The following is a 15,852-nucleotide window of genomic DNA, read 5'->3' as shown; positions in this document are numbered from 1 at the left end:
CCTATGGTTGCTCAATGCTTAATTACTAATTTTTTTTTCATAATGCTTCTAAAATATATCTATATAATTTCTGAAAACAGTCTTATCCATCAGCCTGTACTAAAGGCTTTAATGACCCTTGAACATAATGCTTTATTCTGCTACTATTATATCTCGTACACGCTGTGTATTATGTGTCAATGTCCAGAAAATATCTTTTAGAATACATGATAATTTGCATTAATGCACCCAGCCTCTTGTTTTGCTAAGTTTGCAGGCACATAAAATGTAACCCTTAATGTTTACCTTTGGGACAATTTTGAAAGAAAAAGCAAACTATATTGGAAGTTCCATCTCTGTATGAATAAGAATGTCCAAGCATATAAGCCTAATAGTATTATATGTATACCCTTGAAAAAAAAATCGTGTATCATTTCCATTCTGGACAGCTTTAAACATTAGAATCCCATGACTAAGAAAAATTGTTTCATATGAGTTTAGAAGCTGTAAAAAGAAAGAATGTTACTTATCCAAAATCAAGGCTAAAAAATCCTTATGGATAGGTTTGGATGAAAAGGGTCTTCAAAAGCACCATAAAAAGGCTGGATGCAATATCGTATGGAGCAAATAGCACATGCATCTGTTAATAAAGTATCTATGATATGCCCCTGGGGCAGGGGGCTGGACTCGATGATCTTCCAAGGTCCCTTCCAGCCCTAATGTCTATGAAGTCTATGCTTTTAAGGTCATATTGTCAAAGGAGACTTGGAGATACAAACTATGCCTCTTATTTTCTAACTGTTTTCTTCCTTCTCTTAGAATATTTTATTTCTCATTGTTTCCCTTAGATTTAAATGTGCAGTGAACTTAGCAGTTTTAGAGGTGTCCCAAGCTTTTTTTGAGAGCACACTATGCACAATCCTCTGGTCTCAACAAATTTCACAGGAACCACACAAAATGTGTCCCCATAGAAGAAGCTCTGATTGAATATCCATAAAGTGTCCCTAGGCTAAGATTTGACAAGTTAAACACACCATTCATGAGTTACCCATGATTAGGAAAAACCTCATCAAGTATGAAACTTAAACTCACATATTCATGATTATTCCTATGCTGATGGGGAGTATTTATCAAACTACCTGTCTTACCAAACATACCTACACTTTACCTTAGTGTACTCACAACCAGCTCCTTAATTATCATGAACAACCTCTGTTTATTAAGTCTGAAGAATATAGGTAGAAGCTTCAACACATTTCATTTTATTCCTGCTGCAACAGGTTTGTTTTTTTTAATTTAAAATAATATGAACTTCTACATCTGCTGCTAAAATATAAGAGTTCAGAAATGATGTTTGAATAAATAGTGTAGTAATTTATTTAACTCCCTGGCATCAAAGACACTTGGCATCATTCAAAGTTCCACTGGGCAGATTTTCAAAAGCTGGCTTCTGTTTTTCACACCTGCAAACTGCAAGAAAATTTTATGAGAAACACTGGATGCCTGCAAAAATGAAATCTGGCCCTATGTATCAAAGGTTTTGGAAACACTTGCTTGGTTATTTGCTCAGCTGACTATATTTGATTATAGGTAATGTCATCAGCAACACGGCGAGGATTACATGCTTACAGGAATCTGAGTGCATTAGTAATTGTGGTAACTTAACAGAATGAATCGGTCCAAAGTTTCACCCTCCTCCTTTAGCACTCTTCACCACAGAGCAGAAAACTAAGGCAAGCCCTGAGTGACTCTTTGTGATATGGGTAGACATAAAGAGATTAGCGAGAGATTTATGGAGCATCTTAATTTGTGCAAGTCTCCAATTTATATTATGAAGGAAATTAAGCTTGCTTCATATCATAGCTGGAATCCTGTAAAGACTAACATCGTTCACAATCTCTGTCAGTCTCAATTCTCATGCTCAAAGCAGTTTCCATGACTGCTATGGATTAATATTTTTAAAATGGACTTGCTAAGTGAAAATGCAAACTGTGCATTTTATTTTCTAACTCAGTGGGTGCATCTACACATGCAAATAATCCAGGAACAGTTTACTGTCAAGTAAACTCTCCCAGGTATATGTCCACACGTGCAGTGCTGTGGGAGTAGATTTGCTGCTTCTGCTCTCTGTGGCCCTGCACTGGACCCCTGCAGCAGCCAGGGGGAGCTCTAGGCTCCCCCTGGGTGCTAGCTCAGAGACCAGGAGACAGAGGGGCTGGAATTGTGGAGCTGGTGCTGGGCAATAAGGATCTCCCAGCCTGGGCCGATGTATTGCCTCTACATTGTTCCTACCTGGGCTTCAGTGGTGGAGCCTGCCCCAGAAGCAGGCAGCTCCCAAGGACAAGGAGCAGTCTCCTGCCCTCTGCTGCCGCGCTGACTGGGAGCACATTTGCTGCGTAGTAAGTAATCTCAAGTAAACTTGCTACTTGCATTTGCAGGTAGAAAATTTAGTTGCGATTAGAGCCAGTCACTGCTCAGTATGTGTCTTCATGTGTAGACGTGGACGCTTACTGCATAGCAGCTAGCTCTACTACACAGTAACGCATCTCGTGTAGGTACACCCAGGATTTTTTGAAATCCATTCCATGGAACCTGGAGGTTCCACGATAGGTTATCAAGGGTTTCACAAAGAGATATGGGGTAATAGTGGAGCAGACTGGGTGACCTAGCTCCATGGCAGCTCACACAGCCTGTGCAGCCACGGTTGATATGAAAGAGCTCCATGACTTTTGGAAGTTTGAAAATGACTGTTCTAACTCATTTCTTCCTTCTCTTAGAATGCTTTATTCCTGTTTGTTTCCCTTAAAGTTAACTATTCAGTTAACTTAGTAGTTTTAGAGAGTACATGTGGTTTCCACTTAGTACCTATTGTCCATATAGTTCTATTAAATTTTTGTAAATAACCAGCAAAGTAGTTTGTGTGCATGTGTGTTGTGTGTGTGTGTGTGTATAAACATAACATGCTGCTTTCATTGATGATTCAGAGAGAAAGATTCATCACAGTAATTTAAGTATCTCTATTTTTCATATCCTTTTTGACCCATTTCTATTATTAACAATTTGTATAGTTCATTGTATTAGTTTGACATTAGAAAGAAAGTAGAGAGGAATGGAATTCTGCTGAACATGTTATGGATTGTTATAGTCTAGGAATGGCTGATGGGAAAGATGCCAAATTCCACTGGGATATTACTAAATAGCTACAAATGCATGAATAATAGTTACGTTTTATGCTCAGTACAAAGCTCCTCTAGATGTCAGTATAACATTATAAAATATAGATACAGTAGGCTACAAAACTAATACTGTGATTTATATGCTCACATTTCTGGTAACTTTTTCATCATCTTGCAATAAATTATATTGGATCATTAAAAATGTTGTTACCAGATGCTGATTAACAGCAAAAATCTATTTGAAATCTGTCAGTAAGGCTATTATTGAATATTTTAATAGAAAATTAAATCTTCCTAGCTTTGTTTTAGACTAACCAACCCAGTTTTTCGCAGCTGGTGAGGCAACAGCTAATTTCTTGAGGATTATTTTTCAGTCCCGACAGCTTAATTCTGTTCTTTCATGGGCTATTTTCACACTAATATAGTTCCATTGATTCCAACTGAGTTCTCCCTGCTTTCTGCTGATGCAAGCAGCATCAGGCTGCTAGTGTCTAAACCCAAGAGCACTCATAAGTAGAGTGAATAATATTTAAAGGTGTTTTTTTAATTTACACAAACTGTTTGGTTTTGCCCACAAGAGAAAGTGTGATTTCACAATGAGTAGCAGAATATGAAAGCTGTGCCGAGTGACTAAAGGATCATTTGTATTCCCACAGTTGATCACAGATCAGAAAACAATAGAGAAGTCATATTTAAGAGTGCAAGGAACAAAGAATGTAAAAAAGCAGAACTTCCCTGATTCCACAGGTAAGAGAATTCACATTGCTTCAGCTCTAACGCGTAGTCCAACTGCAGTACCTTTAGTTACTCACACAGAGACAGACTTACTCATATGACCAGTCTGACTGAAGTCCACAGGCTACTCCCATGACTGGGTCCTAGCCAACATGAGTAACGGTTGCCCAATCAGCTTCTAAACATGTAAAGATCATTTGCCATGTCATGTATAGTACATTATGCTTTGTATGGCCATAAGTACTCCAAGGAAGTGCTTTACTTAAAAATATATGTTATATTACCCATAGCTTGAAACAAGTTTCAGTATGAAAAATGTTTATAAGGAGAATATCTGAATATGTAGCTCCATTACATTCTAGATTAACATGTTACTTTGGTTGACGCTCATGACCATTACCATTGTTTAGGAAACATGTACATAGACCTTGGAAACCGGAGGAGAAAAGCTGGAATTGACTTAGAAAATAACTGAAATTATACTAACCATGAAAGACTTTGTTAAAATCCTTGGAATTTTCTTATTGTTTCTAGAGGGAGCCATCCAGAAGAATGAGTCCTTCTCTCACACAGAAAGGGTTCATAAGCTCAACAAGGAAAATGCTGAAAAGGCAAATGGCTTTTTGATTCAAGAGCCAAAGAACAAAGGGAAAGGTTTGGAATGCTACTATCAATGTAGAGGGAGGTTTGTTCAAAACGGGGAAGAGGATACTGTTGATGGCAACAGTCAATGGATAAAGGTCAAAGAAGAAAGAGAGGAGAGTAAATCCCTGGAAGGTGGGAAGAGGCTTGATGGACAGGATGCCTCTACTGAAGAAAGGCAAGAGGAGGAAGATGGAGAAGCAGAAGAAGAGGAGGAGGAGAAGGATGCAGCAACTGCGTCCCAAAGTGAAGCTGAGAGACATGGTGATGGGGATCCATCACAAAGCCAGGGCCAAGATGGACTGCCCCAAAGGTCAGGTTTAAAACTGCATACAAGTTTATTTTTAAAGAGCCATACAGTAAAAATACATTTAATTCAAACATCAATCAAGGTGGCTGCTAAATATATGAACATTTCTTATCTGATGAATGATGAGGTAAATTCACTTCACTATCCAAATAAAAATGTTTTTAACAGACTGGGCCCCAAACAATTTGCTACAGGTGGGCTGTTTGCTCAGAAAAAAGTTTAGGCATATGAGATGGGCAATTGGATATGAAGCAGTTCTATATCTCTGTAGCCCTCTACATCATGATTATATCCCAGCACTATTGCCATGTGAGGGAGGTAAGGTTAGTTTAGGCAGTGTGATGGGTTGGAATTGTACCACAGCAGTGACTAATGTAAGTAGTAACATGGAACTATAACATCTTGCACAGGGAAATTAACTCATTAACTTGTTTTCTATACTTCCTTCTGTGCTGTATTATTTGTAGCCCAGGAGGCAGACTAGATTTGTGCCATCAAAGATGGATTAGCAAAAGCTTTTGAAAGCAGAGGGCTTGTTTCATCAGACACTGTGAATGGACTGCAGTAAGTAGAGGTGCTAAATAGAAATCAGTGATTAGAATATTTGTAGTCCATCAGTCTTAAAGCAGGGATCTTTAGAAGCAAAGAGAAATCCTAATATTTTTTCACTACTTTAAAGATGCTGTCAATAGCAAAATACCAACTCCTTAGAATTTGGGCAGTTGTTTCCAAAATAGGGAATTTGATAAAGTTGGAATTAACATAACCATCATTTCATTCCACAGGGCAAGCTTAAAATAGTTTGTTTACTCTTATAATTTTACACAATGAATTTAAAACAATCGCTTATTTTTCACCTATTCCCTTCAGCTGTAAGTTTAGACTGGTCTAACATAATACTTTGTCCTGCAGGTATAAAGGAAATGAAAAAGTTATAGGAAAGGAATCTGCAAGAACAGACTCCCAGAACACTGAGCAGAATTGCCAATTTGAGCACAGTATTAGCAGCAAACTTCAAGTGAATGAGGAAGGCTTCATGAAAGATGACAACAAAGAGAGCCGAGTAGATAAAGAGAACGCTGGTGACAAGCAGGAACCTGAAGCTATTAAACCAAATGCCCCACAAGAACTAGAACCAGCTGATTCTACTGGAACAGAGAGTGAGACCCACGCAGAAGCATCTATAGAAGATGATGATTCTGTGGCTGTGATTGGTAAGAAATTGCACCTGGGCAGAAACCTCCCCCCCCCAGCCCCAGCCCCCACCATGTACCTATTTACATTCACTGACATGTTGCCCAGGCTACATGCCCTCCCCCACCTTGCTTCTCTCAGTTCTTGGAGATCTCAGAACATCAGAGACTCCCTAGACCTGAAGAAGGGTGATTGTGCCCAAAAGCTGGCAAAGAGTTTTTTCCAACTACTCAGTTGGTCTAATAAGAGATATCACATCTACTCAAAAAACCTTGCCTGCCAATTGGGAGTAGAAGCATTTATTCATTGGCTGGAGCTGGGTGTAAATTAGTGTAGCAGGTTTTTAGAGGCTTCTGTTCCAAGAGAAGGAAGTAAAAAGTGGCCTGGGAAAATTAGGAGGGACTCCTTGCTTCTTGACTGGCCACCAGGGGTACACCAACCAAAAAAGGTTGAAAACCCCTGATGTATGACATTGGATGGCAACAAAATAATTTATTTAGTTTACCTTTAGATGCTTCTGGAGTGTATATTACCATAATATCCACACAATTCTGGATGTGGGTTGAAAAATCCTGTTGCTCACATCAGAGCCACTAAAATCTGAAGTGGGAACAACTGAAGCTTTTAAATTAGATTATATAACTCCTACATAGAACCTTTTTGATGTCATTGAGCACCTACACAAGTAGTGCCCTTGATCTCAATAATGGAGTGCTCACAAGGGAGAGACAAGTTTCCAGACCTGGACTGCTGGTTTATAATTTCAGGGCCTGATTAATGCATATGTAAATGAACAGATGATCTGAAGGACTTAAAAGGACATATATAAATATATACACATACACACATATGTGTCTGAAAGAATGGAAGAACGAATGAATCGTATGCTTTAAAAAAAATGCATTATCATACAAAAACATTCCAAAATAAACTGAAAGATGTTTAGATCATATAATATTGCAGTGTTCATAAAATCTTAAGCTTGACTCATACTTAACTCCTTACAGCAGTTCTTTTAAAACTGGAAGAAGTTCCTTGTATGAGCAAGGGACAGGATCTCTGTAAACAAAAAAGGGTAAAAAATCAGGGAATCTCACAGGATGGAGCCAGTTTCCAGGCTTAGTATTTTACATGCACTTTTGAGTAAAATTTGACATTGGATCAGACTCATGATCATACTGGTCCCATCCATCCTTAAACCTATTAAATTAAAATATCCTAGCCAAGAGATGCTAACATTTTATGGGCTTAGCAATCTCTTTTGCAAACCTGTCTCACGCTGTTATCGTTTTTAATGTGGATTCCTGGAAGTTTGTAATCAAATCCTGCCTAAATGGTAAGACAGTCCCTTGGCATTTCTATAGGACCTGATAAAATGCAAGGGACTATAGAGGCCTGCCGTTTAACCAACGCAGAATTCAAAATAGATGCCAGGATTCCAAGAGACCTGGCTTTTCACAGTTCCTTGACCATGAACTAATTCATTGGCCATATAGGTTACAAACATGTTAGGTTATTAACATGCTTTTAAAAATCTAGGTACACAGCTGGTGTCCTGGAAAACTGGACTTTTTTGTAAATAGGGACAATCCATTATTACCTTAATGGGCAAAAGCATTTTAGCCAGCTGCATGCTGTCATGGATTTTTTTTTGTTTTTGTTTTTTATTTTTAATCATTTTCACTGAAGTAATGAACAGTTTTAAAATTGCTCAACAAGTTCCACACAAAGGAGAGCCAGCATTCCAGACCACAGAGATCATATAGAAATGTTGCCACTCTGGCCTTCCTTACTAGTCAAAGAAGTATTTGTCACCTTGGTCAGCCAAAGGTCATTCCCAGGAAAAAAATCAATCAACTGAACAACAATGTGGGCATGGAATGAAAATCTAAAGACAAATTACAGGCTAAAATATAAAGACAAATTATGGTCAGAATAGGAATTATTACACAAGTCAGGCAGTGAGGTGCAATGGATCGGGCACTGGGTGCACTAGATAGGACACTGAGTGCAACGCAACACTAGCATTTACTCTGTGTGACTTTACTCTGTGCCTCTTTCCACTTTTACTTTTAAAAGAAGGATTTTTCAGGGCACTTACCATGATTTTAGATGTCCTGGAGTCTGATTTCAGTTGGAAACTCTAAATGCGACTGTATAGCAGTAGAGTAACTACAAGAAAACAACCAGGGCACCAGCCCTATGCACTAACGTTGTGGGGAGGGTGGCACAGAAAGAGCAGCCTTTGAACTGCTGGCATGGCCAGGGTTACCAACAGCCTGCCTGCAGCTGTTGACCCTGTGGCACCACTGCTACCCAGGGAGCAGAACCAACCAGCTGTGCCTCTGCTACATGGATTTGCGCATGGGAAGCTATGCCAGTGCAAAACTCCCTAATGCTGACAAGCCATAAATCTTGCCTTTAAACACAAATGCCATGGAAGACGGAATGAAATATTGCATAATTCAGAAGCTAGTGGTTGGAAGCACTCTTCATCATGTATGGTGAAGGCAGGCAAATGGCCTAGAGAAGGTCATAGTGATTCTTACTGGCCTTTTAAGAAGTAGCAGTGGCTACCAGTGGCATCTATAACCGAGTGTGTGTGGTGACCCCAACCCTCTGTAGCTTTAAAATAGTGTTGCCGAGGCTACATGCCCTCCTCCACCTTGTGCTAAGAAAAGAAGCTCCCAACCCCTGATGTGGAATATGTAGTGATCAGTGGGTTCAGTAAGCAGGCATACAATGAATAAGAAGTAACAACAATGAACTTTATTGTGGAGCAGTTGGCAACTTCTGCAGACCCTGCCTCTCACTAACTAACTAATCTGACTCAGGAGCCATCTCCCAGTTCCCAGCCTCTCTAATCTTATTAGTTAGGGAGCATCTTTAAATTACAACTTCTAACACTTCAAAAGACAAAAATATTAATAGGTGCAGAAATCAGCAGTACCTTAGCAAAACAAATGATTCCTCACTGAAGTACAACTTCTCCATAAGATGGGAGGCTGTAGGAGGCCTCAAAGAGAAAAGAACCACAGCAAGAAAGTGCAGGATGGGAATTATAGCCTCTACACTGATGCAATGGAGTACTGATTTGGGGGTTGACCATGAGAGCCAGGAGGTTCAGTTTGATAACAGTTGACTAGCTGACATCCAGGGGCTGCATCTGTATATATATTTGAATGTATCTGTGCCTTTTTGGAAAAGAAGGGCTCCCCTTCTCTTAATTCCTGATGTAACATCCCTTCTGAGAACATCAAATTCATGCAGGCTGCATTCAGTAACAAGATTTCCTCCTGAGCCCAGCAGAAGATGTGACTTTGAATGAAAATTTGTGGTCAGTACATTAAATCCTTAACTATCTCGTTCCCAAGTGGTTTTCCTGTCAGTACTATCATACCATCTGCCTGTCTTGTGTTTCATAGATGATAGCCAAACTCTTCCAGCACCATTTGATCATCGAATCGTCTCAGCAAAAAGGGCAGGGATCAGCAGTTATTATTATGTCAACAAGAAGGACGTTCTTGGACAGTAAGTGGAATGAACGCTATCAGCATAACTTTAACTCAGCCAGTGGCATGCAAGAAACAAGGTCATATAGCCATTTTTCACTAGATGGATCTCAGGGAAGGGTGTTTTGCATTGTCCTGGCATCCAGTGGATGAGATCATACAATATAGTGTATATATTTTATTGCCATTTATCAATGTTGTCCAATAAAATCCAGTCATTACAGTAATGATAATGCAATATTTTGGACTTTTCACTATATTGGTTTAGAACAGCAGGTTCTGCCTTTATCTATTGCCTCCTAAATTGAAAGAGTATCTGAAGATGATGTAACACAAATATATTTCTATTTTTAAAGATAATTTATAGAAGGAAACAACCAAGAATATAGTCATTTAGAGGAGGAATAGCATACCATATTTTTTCACATATAACCTGTATTTTCCCCAAAAGACAGTTGGGAAAACTGGGATACAAGGAAAAGGGCTGCCCACAGGTCCAGAAATTTTTGGGGAGGGCAGAGGGGGTAAGGGGGAAACCAGTGGCAGCTAGAAGCCATGGCAGTTCATGCTGTTATCACTCTCACCTTCCCTCTTCCCCCCTGCCACCAAATTTCCAAACCCGTGGAGAGCCTCCTTCTCCAACTACACACTAGATCAGGACAGCACGGGAGGAGGGGGGCATGATCCATGGCTGGATGTGTGCTATGTCTTACCCAGTACATGGCCCTAGACCTGGCAAATGGCTCAGGAGCCAGAGTGCAGCCCCAAAGCCAACATGCTGGGTTGGGTCCTATTGGAGAGCCCCAGCTCCAGTGTACTGGATGAGGCCATGGTATGTGGCCCCTGCCACATCATGCAACCCCCAGTCCCAGTGCATGGCTGTAGCCTCAGTGTGCAGTCCCTAGCCCCAGTACAGCCAACAGCCCCCAACCCCAGTGCACAGCTCCCAACCCCAGAGACCCCAGCTTACCTGTACTCCAAGGTAATTTTTTCCCCTTCTTGGGGTGTTCTAAAAATAGGGTACATGTTATATTTGGGAACATGTTATATGAGAGAAATTTGATATTTAGGGTGAAATTGTTCTCCTGACATAAGCAACTGTTTTGAATACACCAGCTTGGGGCTTTGTATGGGTTCATAATTATGGAGTGAATGTTACTGAGTCAAATAATGTAAAGAAGTTCCTAAATAAAAACTGTGTGTGAGCTTCATATACTTAAATGTAGCAAGTGTTATTTCTAAAATCAGATAACGATCCAAAGATTCAAATAGAATATGGAAGGTTCATTGGGAGTCACCTACCTAGGCCAAGTGATAACTTTAAGTATATAAAATTCATACTACATGCTAAATGCAAGCTCTAATTGTTTTTACCAGAAGCTGAGGGTTTTCTTTTTTTTTTCCCTAGAGGGAGATTTGGTCAGGTGCACAAATGTGAAGAAAAGGCAACTGGTCTCCAGTTAGCAGCAAAAATTATAAAAGCTAGAGGGTCTAAGGAAAAGGTAGGTATCCTGTAATGTGAACATTTCCTTCTCCAATATATCGCCACTCAGGGCTTCAAACAGAGAAGTAAGGCTGGAAGGGACTTCAAGAGATCACCTTATTCCAACCTGTGATCAAACCTGCAACATCAGTATTATTAGCACAATGCTCTAACCTACTAAAATGTGTGCATTGACTGCATGGTCCACAAGCCATCATCTCTGTTTGATGGACTAGGTTACAGTTAGCTTGTCTATTTGTTTCCCTTTCCTTGAAATTATGCCATCACCAACCTTTTCTTTCATTCTTTCAGTATTTTTTTTTAGTACTCATTTTTCGTATCTTCAACTCCCCCACCCCTCTATCAATCTTATTAGCAACATTTTAAAAAGTAAGAGTGTTTACCAGCTTTCAGCTTAGCACATTCCCTCAGTAAAGCAATGCAGATAGGGGGATTCATTTTTCTGGATTTTGATAGCAAAGATAGTCTGGGGTCTATTTGCCAGTTCACAAGAATTGAGAGGGATTTGTCTTGACCTATGTATGGCACTTCTGAGTCTTGTATTCATGGCACAAAAGGCTATTACTGCCTGCCACAGTGTCACTGATGGTGCCTGCCTTTCCCCATTCCCCACACTAGCGTGAGGTGACTGCCAGTGACACCCAAAACTTCCTCTCCTCACTGAGTATCACTCTGAATGCCCTACTACTATATTTGAATGAATGAATATTTGATTTCCTGTGTTATACAGGAAATCAAACCAGATGATCTAATATTCTTCTCTTCTGGCTTCCAAAATCTATAAATTTGTGAAGATTCTTCTGGTGGCAGGAACAGCCAGAGAAAAAATGCCAGGGTTGGTGGACATGGGGCAGTGGTGAGAATAAGTATGATGTACTTATCCACATCACTCCAATTCAAACATTGACCTTACCCCAATTTGTTAGCTCTGTTTTATAAATGCCACAGGTATAATATATTCCTTACTTTTCACAGGATGAGGTTAAGAATGAAATCAATGTCATGAACCAGCTGAACCACGTGAACCTTATCCAGCTGTATGATGCCTTCGAATCCAAAAACGACATTGTTCTGGTCATGGAATAGTATGTGTCTCTTTCCCTCTCTTTCTGACCTTGTACCTTGTCTCAAGATTTCAGTTTTCCACATATATTTTCGGTGAAACTAGAGATGGAGCTTCTCTGAGGTAGAAAGGACATATGAAATATTTCACAAGTCACAGGAATAGGATTTAAGAAACGGTTTTCCATAGTATATATTTGCTAATTTTTTGAACAGTGCTCCACTTTCCTCATGATTTAAGACATGTCTACCCATTACACCATTGCCTGATACTCCACAGAGAGAGTATTTAGATGACAGTCATGTGATGTAGCCTCTGTAATTTCCATTAGGTGTTATTCTGTCATCCATGAAACAGACCTCTTGGAAAATCTCCAGTTTATGTGAGGCAAATAAAAAGGAGCCTTGCAATGGAGCAAGAAATAAAGCCAACCCTTTACTGACGAGCAGTACCCTTGCATTGGGTGCCTAGGCTGACTTAACGGTCATTACAGCCAGCTTAGAGGTGGGCTTAGACACAAATCAGCCTCAAGGCACAGGAGAATCTGGAGCAGCTTGTCTTAGAGGAAGCTAAAGCTGTTGTATCATGCACATGGAGGAGGTTGGGACAAGGTGTACATTATATTGACTTTGACATGTCTTAGCTTCCTCAGCCTTAGGTTCACCTCTGGATTTGGCTTGCATACTTCATATATAGTACAGTTAAAACAAGGAATAAATACAAGCTCCCATATAATATGACATAGGACACAGAACCTGGAGGATCCTGGGGAAGCTTGGATCTCTATTCAGGACATTGATTCTCCGCCACATGAGACTAATATGACTTCATTGATTTCCCTAGCTCAAAGCAGCATAGGACAAACAGTGACATAACTAAGGTGAGGCAACCAGAGTAGCTGCTTTGGGCACTAACTTTGGTGGGAGAGAGGACAGAAAAAATGGCTGCTGTTGCAACCATACAACCATGCCAACCATGTGAGGGTGACTGGAAATCGCTGCTGCCCATGCAGATAGCAGCTGCCCTGGCTACCCACCCATGTCATTGCACTTCTGTCTCCACTGCAAACTAACCATGCTCCAGAGTGGTATCCTCAAGCACACTGTACTATCCCCCTGTGAGATTCTTTTGGATATGTTAGCAGTGTAGTCATGTCCCCCAGGTCCTGTCAATCAGTGGCATCAACTAGCCCACCTGAAACAGTTCAAGATCTTGCTACACTGCATCTGATTCAAAAAGCAGTCCATCCAGAGCAACACAACATACTTGAGCACAGAAAGATTAGTTTGTAGACATGGCCATGAACGCAGCAGAGAATCAAGCCTAGACTTGGGACTAATGTCAGTTAGGTGGATCAAAGCAGGTAGATTCCCTGAAAGCCAACTTGGACTCACTCACTGTTCTACTATTTTTCTCTTGGCAGCGTGGAAGGAGGAGAATTATTTGACCGAATTCTTGATGAAAACTGCAATCTGACAGAACTGGATACTATCTCATTCATAAAACAGATCTGTGAAGGCATTCAGCACATGCATCAAATGTACATTCTTCATTTAGATTTAAAGGTACAAAACATGATTACTTGGCCTCTACCATAGAAATGCACTTAATAAAGGCTACTGGGGCTCTATAGACTCCCACAACATAGATGATAATGAGCCCCATATCGTGATCTCTCATCTCTTTCAAATCTGTGTACATTTATTTTAATTGCATTGACTCCAGTTGAATCATTCCAGTATAAATGAGATCAGAATCAGGGGCAGATCACACTAGTATGAGCTTTCTGAGGAGGACTTTTGCAGCAAGTCAGCAGCTACAATCATGTCTCTATATCACCTTTCATCTGTGGATCTCAAGGCACTATACAAACATGAATTATTTCACATTATTTCTCAATGACATTGATAAAATGAGGAGTAATAGTGTTTACCAATAAGGAAACTGAGACAACTGAGAAACTGTTGTCCTCTTACAGCTAATCCATTTGGCAGGTGTGGTTGTTGCCAATATCCCATAGGGTCTGGCCCCTGCTGCTTCTGGGGCTTCAGGGGCCTGACCCTGTGAAACAACAGCTTTGGGGCATACCTCTGCAAGCTAGGTGAACTTGCCATGGGGTCTCCACTCCAGGCATGCCCAGGGTCGGGGTCAGGCAGCATGAAATGTGCATCCCAGGAATCCTCTGCAGGACTTATTTGATTGCACTATAAGCACACAGACATCTGCCACAATAAAGCAGCAAAAACTGTTAGTAAGACAGTCAGACAGCCCTTTTTAGGCATAAAACGTTTTATGGCCAGACAAGGGTGAGGCCTTTTTGCAGCTTTAAATTCTTTTCTTGGAGCTGCTCAGTTTTGGCGTAGAGTTAGGAATGCTGGAAAAGAGGCACAGTTACATTCAGGGAGTTCTCAGCAGAAACCCTCCAGTTACATAATGGCCATCAATGGCAATTCCATACAGTCTTGCTGTCTATGACTAATGAGTTTATGGCAGGAAGTCTGTAAATTGAAGTGGCTCATCAGGGCCTCCAAAACTCCAGTACAGGACATATGGTTTTTCAAAATCCAAAATGCAAAGTGAATTTGTGATGGCAACAAAGGCTTACTAATGTTTTAAGTGTTTAGGGCTGTTTTCTTTCAAACAGGACTCAATGAGCAACAAGACAGGATAGCTATAAATTTGCTTGGAAGGAAACATAAGACTACAATTTAGAACTTTACACTTGAAAGACAGCAAGCCAAATTCTGCTCAGTTGCTCTAAGCCCACAGTAATTCTATTGAAGCTAATGCATTTATGCCAGTGAAAATGAGAGCTGAATTTAACCCTGTTGAAATAGAGGGATTTTAGCTTGCAAGTCTAACCTTTGGGTAAATATCTGAATCGAGCGACAAACTGATGTGACTAATGTAATGTATCTAAGTTGGGTCACACAGTTGTTCCCAGAACAGCAATGAAATGTAGAGCTAAAAGATAAACTTCAAAAGCATAGCAAAATCATTTTTAAAAAATCCAATGTTAGCTCATGAAGGGCTATAAAGTCACAAAGCCAACATCCTGAATCTTACTGTGGAAGCTTCCCAACCTCTGCTAATGAGTTCTTTATCTAAACTGCTGTATTATGTCAAACGGAAAAGCTGTGGAGAAGAAAAAAGTAGTGTTGGTGCAGCCTGCTACAGCCTCTAATACCATACGATTGCAAATGGGACTCTCCATAAAGAGAAACCTGCCCAAAGCTGAGAGGCTGACTTTATGTTTTGCAGTGGGATTTTTTTCATTCTAGCATAGTACCAAAAGCCCAGTTTGCACTTTCATTCCTCATGCAAGTTTCCTCTCTTCTCCTGACAGCCTGAGAATATCTTATGTGTGAATCGAGCTACTTATCAAATAAAAATTATTGATTTTGGATTGGCCAGAAGGTATGTACATGTAAGCATGCTATGTATAATAAACAAATTATGAAACATCAAAAGCATTACATGTCTTTGCAAGGCTCAGTCTGATCCATTATAGCTTTCTACTGCCTTTGAAACAAGGCAGATGCAGGCCATTTAAAATAATCACCCTTAGGGATAAGTGGATTCTAACACGAACATAAAATTAATAACATTTCAATGTTTGATCATGTTTGAATAATATGTCATGTCTTCCGCTCTTGGGGACGGGACACTGGGCTAGATGGAACATCAGTCTGACCCAGTATGGCATTTCTTATGTTCTTATATGCATATCTGAACAC

The 15,852-nt window shown here is 40.1% G+C and overlaps 1 protein-coding gene across 2 annotated transcripts in view; it reads left to right on the top strand.

Moving 5' to 3' along the window:
- Positions 1-15,852, top strand: part of MYLK4 (myosin light chain kinase family member 4) — a 104,651-nt gene that overhangs the window by 75,950 nt on the left and 12,849 nt on the right. For both annotated transcript variants that reach the window (XM_090039387.1, XM_090039386.1), the window contains 8 exons: positions 3,812-3,902; positions 4,425-4,845; positions 5,755-6,056; positions 9,462-9,567; positions 10,957-11,050; positions 12,028-12,137; positions 13,539-13,680; positions 15,462-15,532. In XM_090039387.1, the coding sequence (XP_089895513.1) occupies positions 3,812-3,902; positions 4,425-4,845; positions 5,755-6,056; positions 9,462-9,567; positions 10,957-11,050; positions 12,028-12,137; positions 13,539-13,680; positions 15,462-15,532 (1,337 nt within the window). The remainder of the gene's footprint in view (positions 1-3,811; positions 3,903-4,424; positions 4,846-5,754; positions 6,057-9,461; positions 9,568-10,956; positions 11,051-12,027; positions 12,138-13,538; positions 13,681-15,461; positions 15,533-15,852) is intronic.

This window comes from Crocodylus siamensis, chromosome 3 (genome assembly GCF_052110815.1).
Source record: "Crocodylus siamensis isolate JL-2025a chromosome 3, ASM5211081v1, whole genome shotgun sequence".
Taxonomy (NCBI): domain Eukaryota; kingdom Metazoa; phylum Chordata; order Crocodylia; family Crocodylidae; genus Crocodylus; species Crocodylus siamensis.
This window is presented reverse-complemented; position numbering and strand designations above follow the sequence as displayed.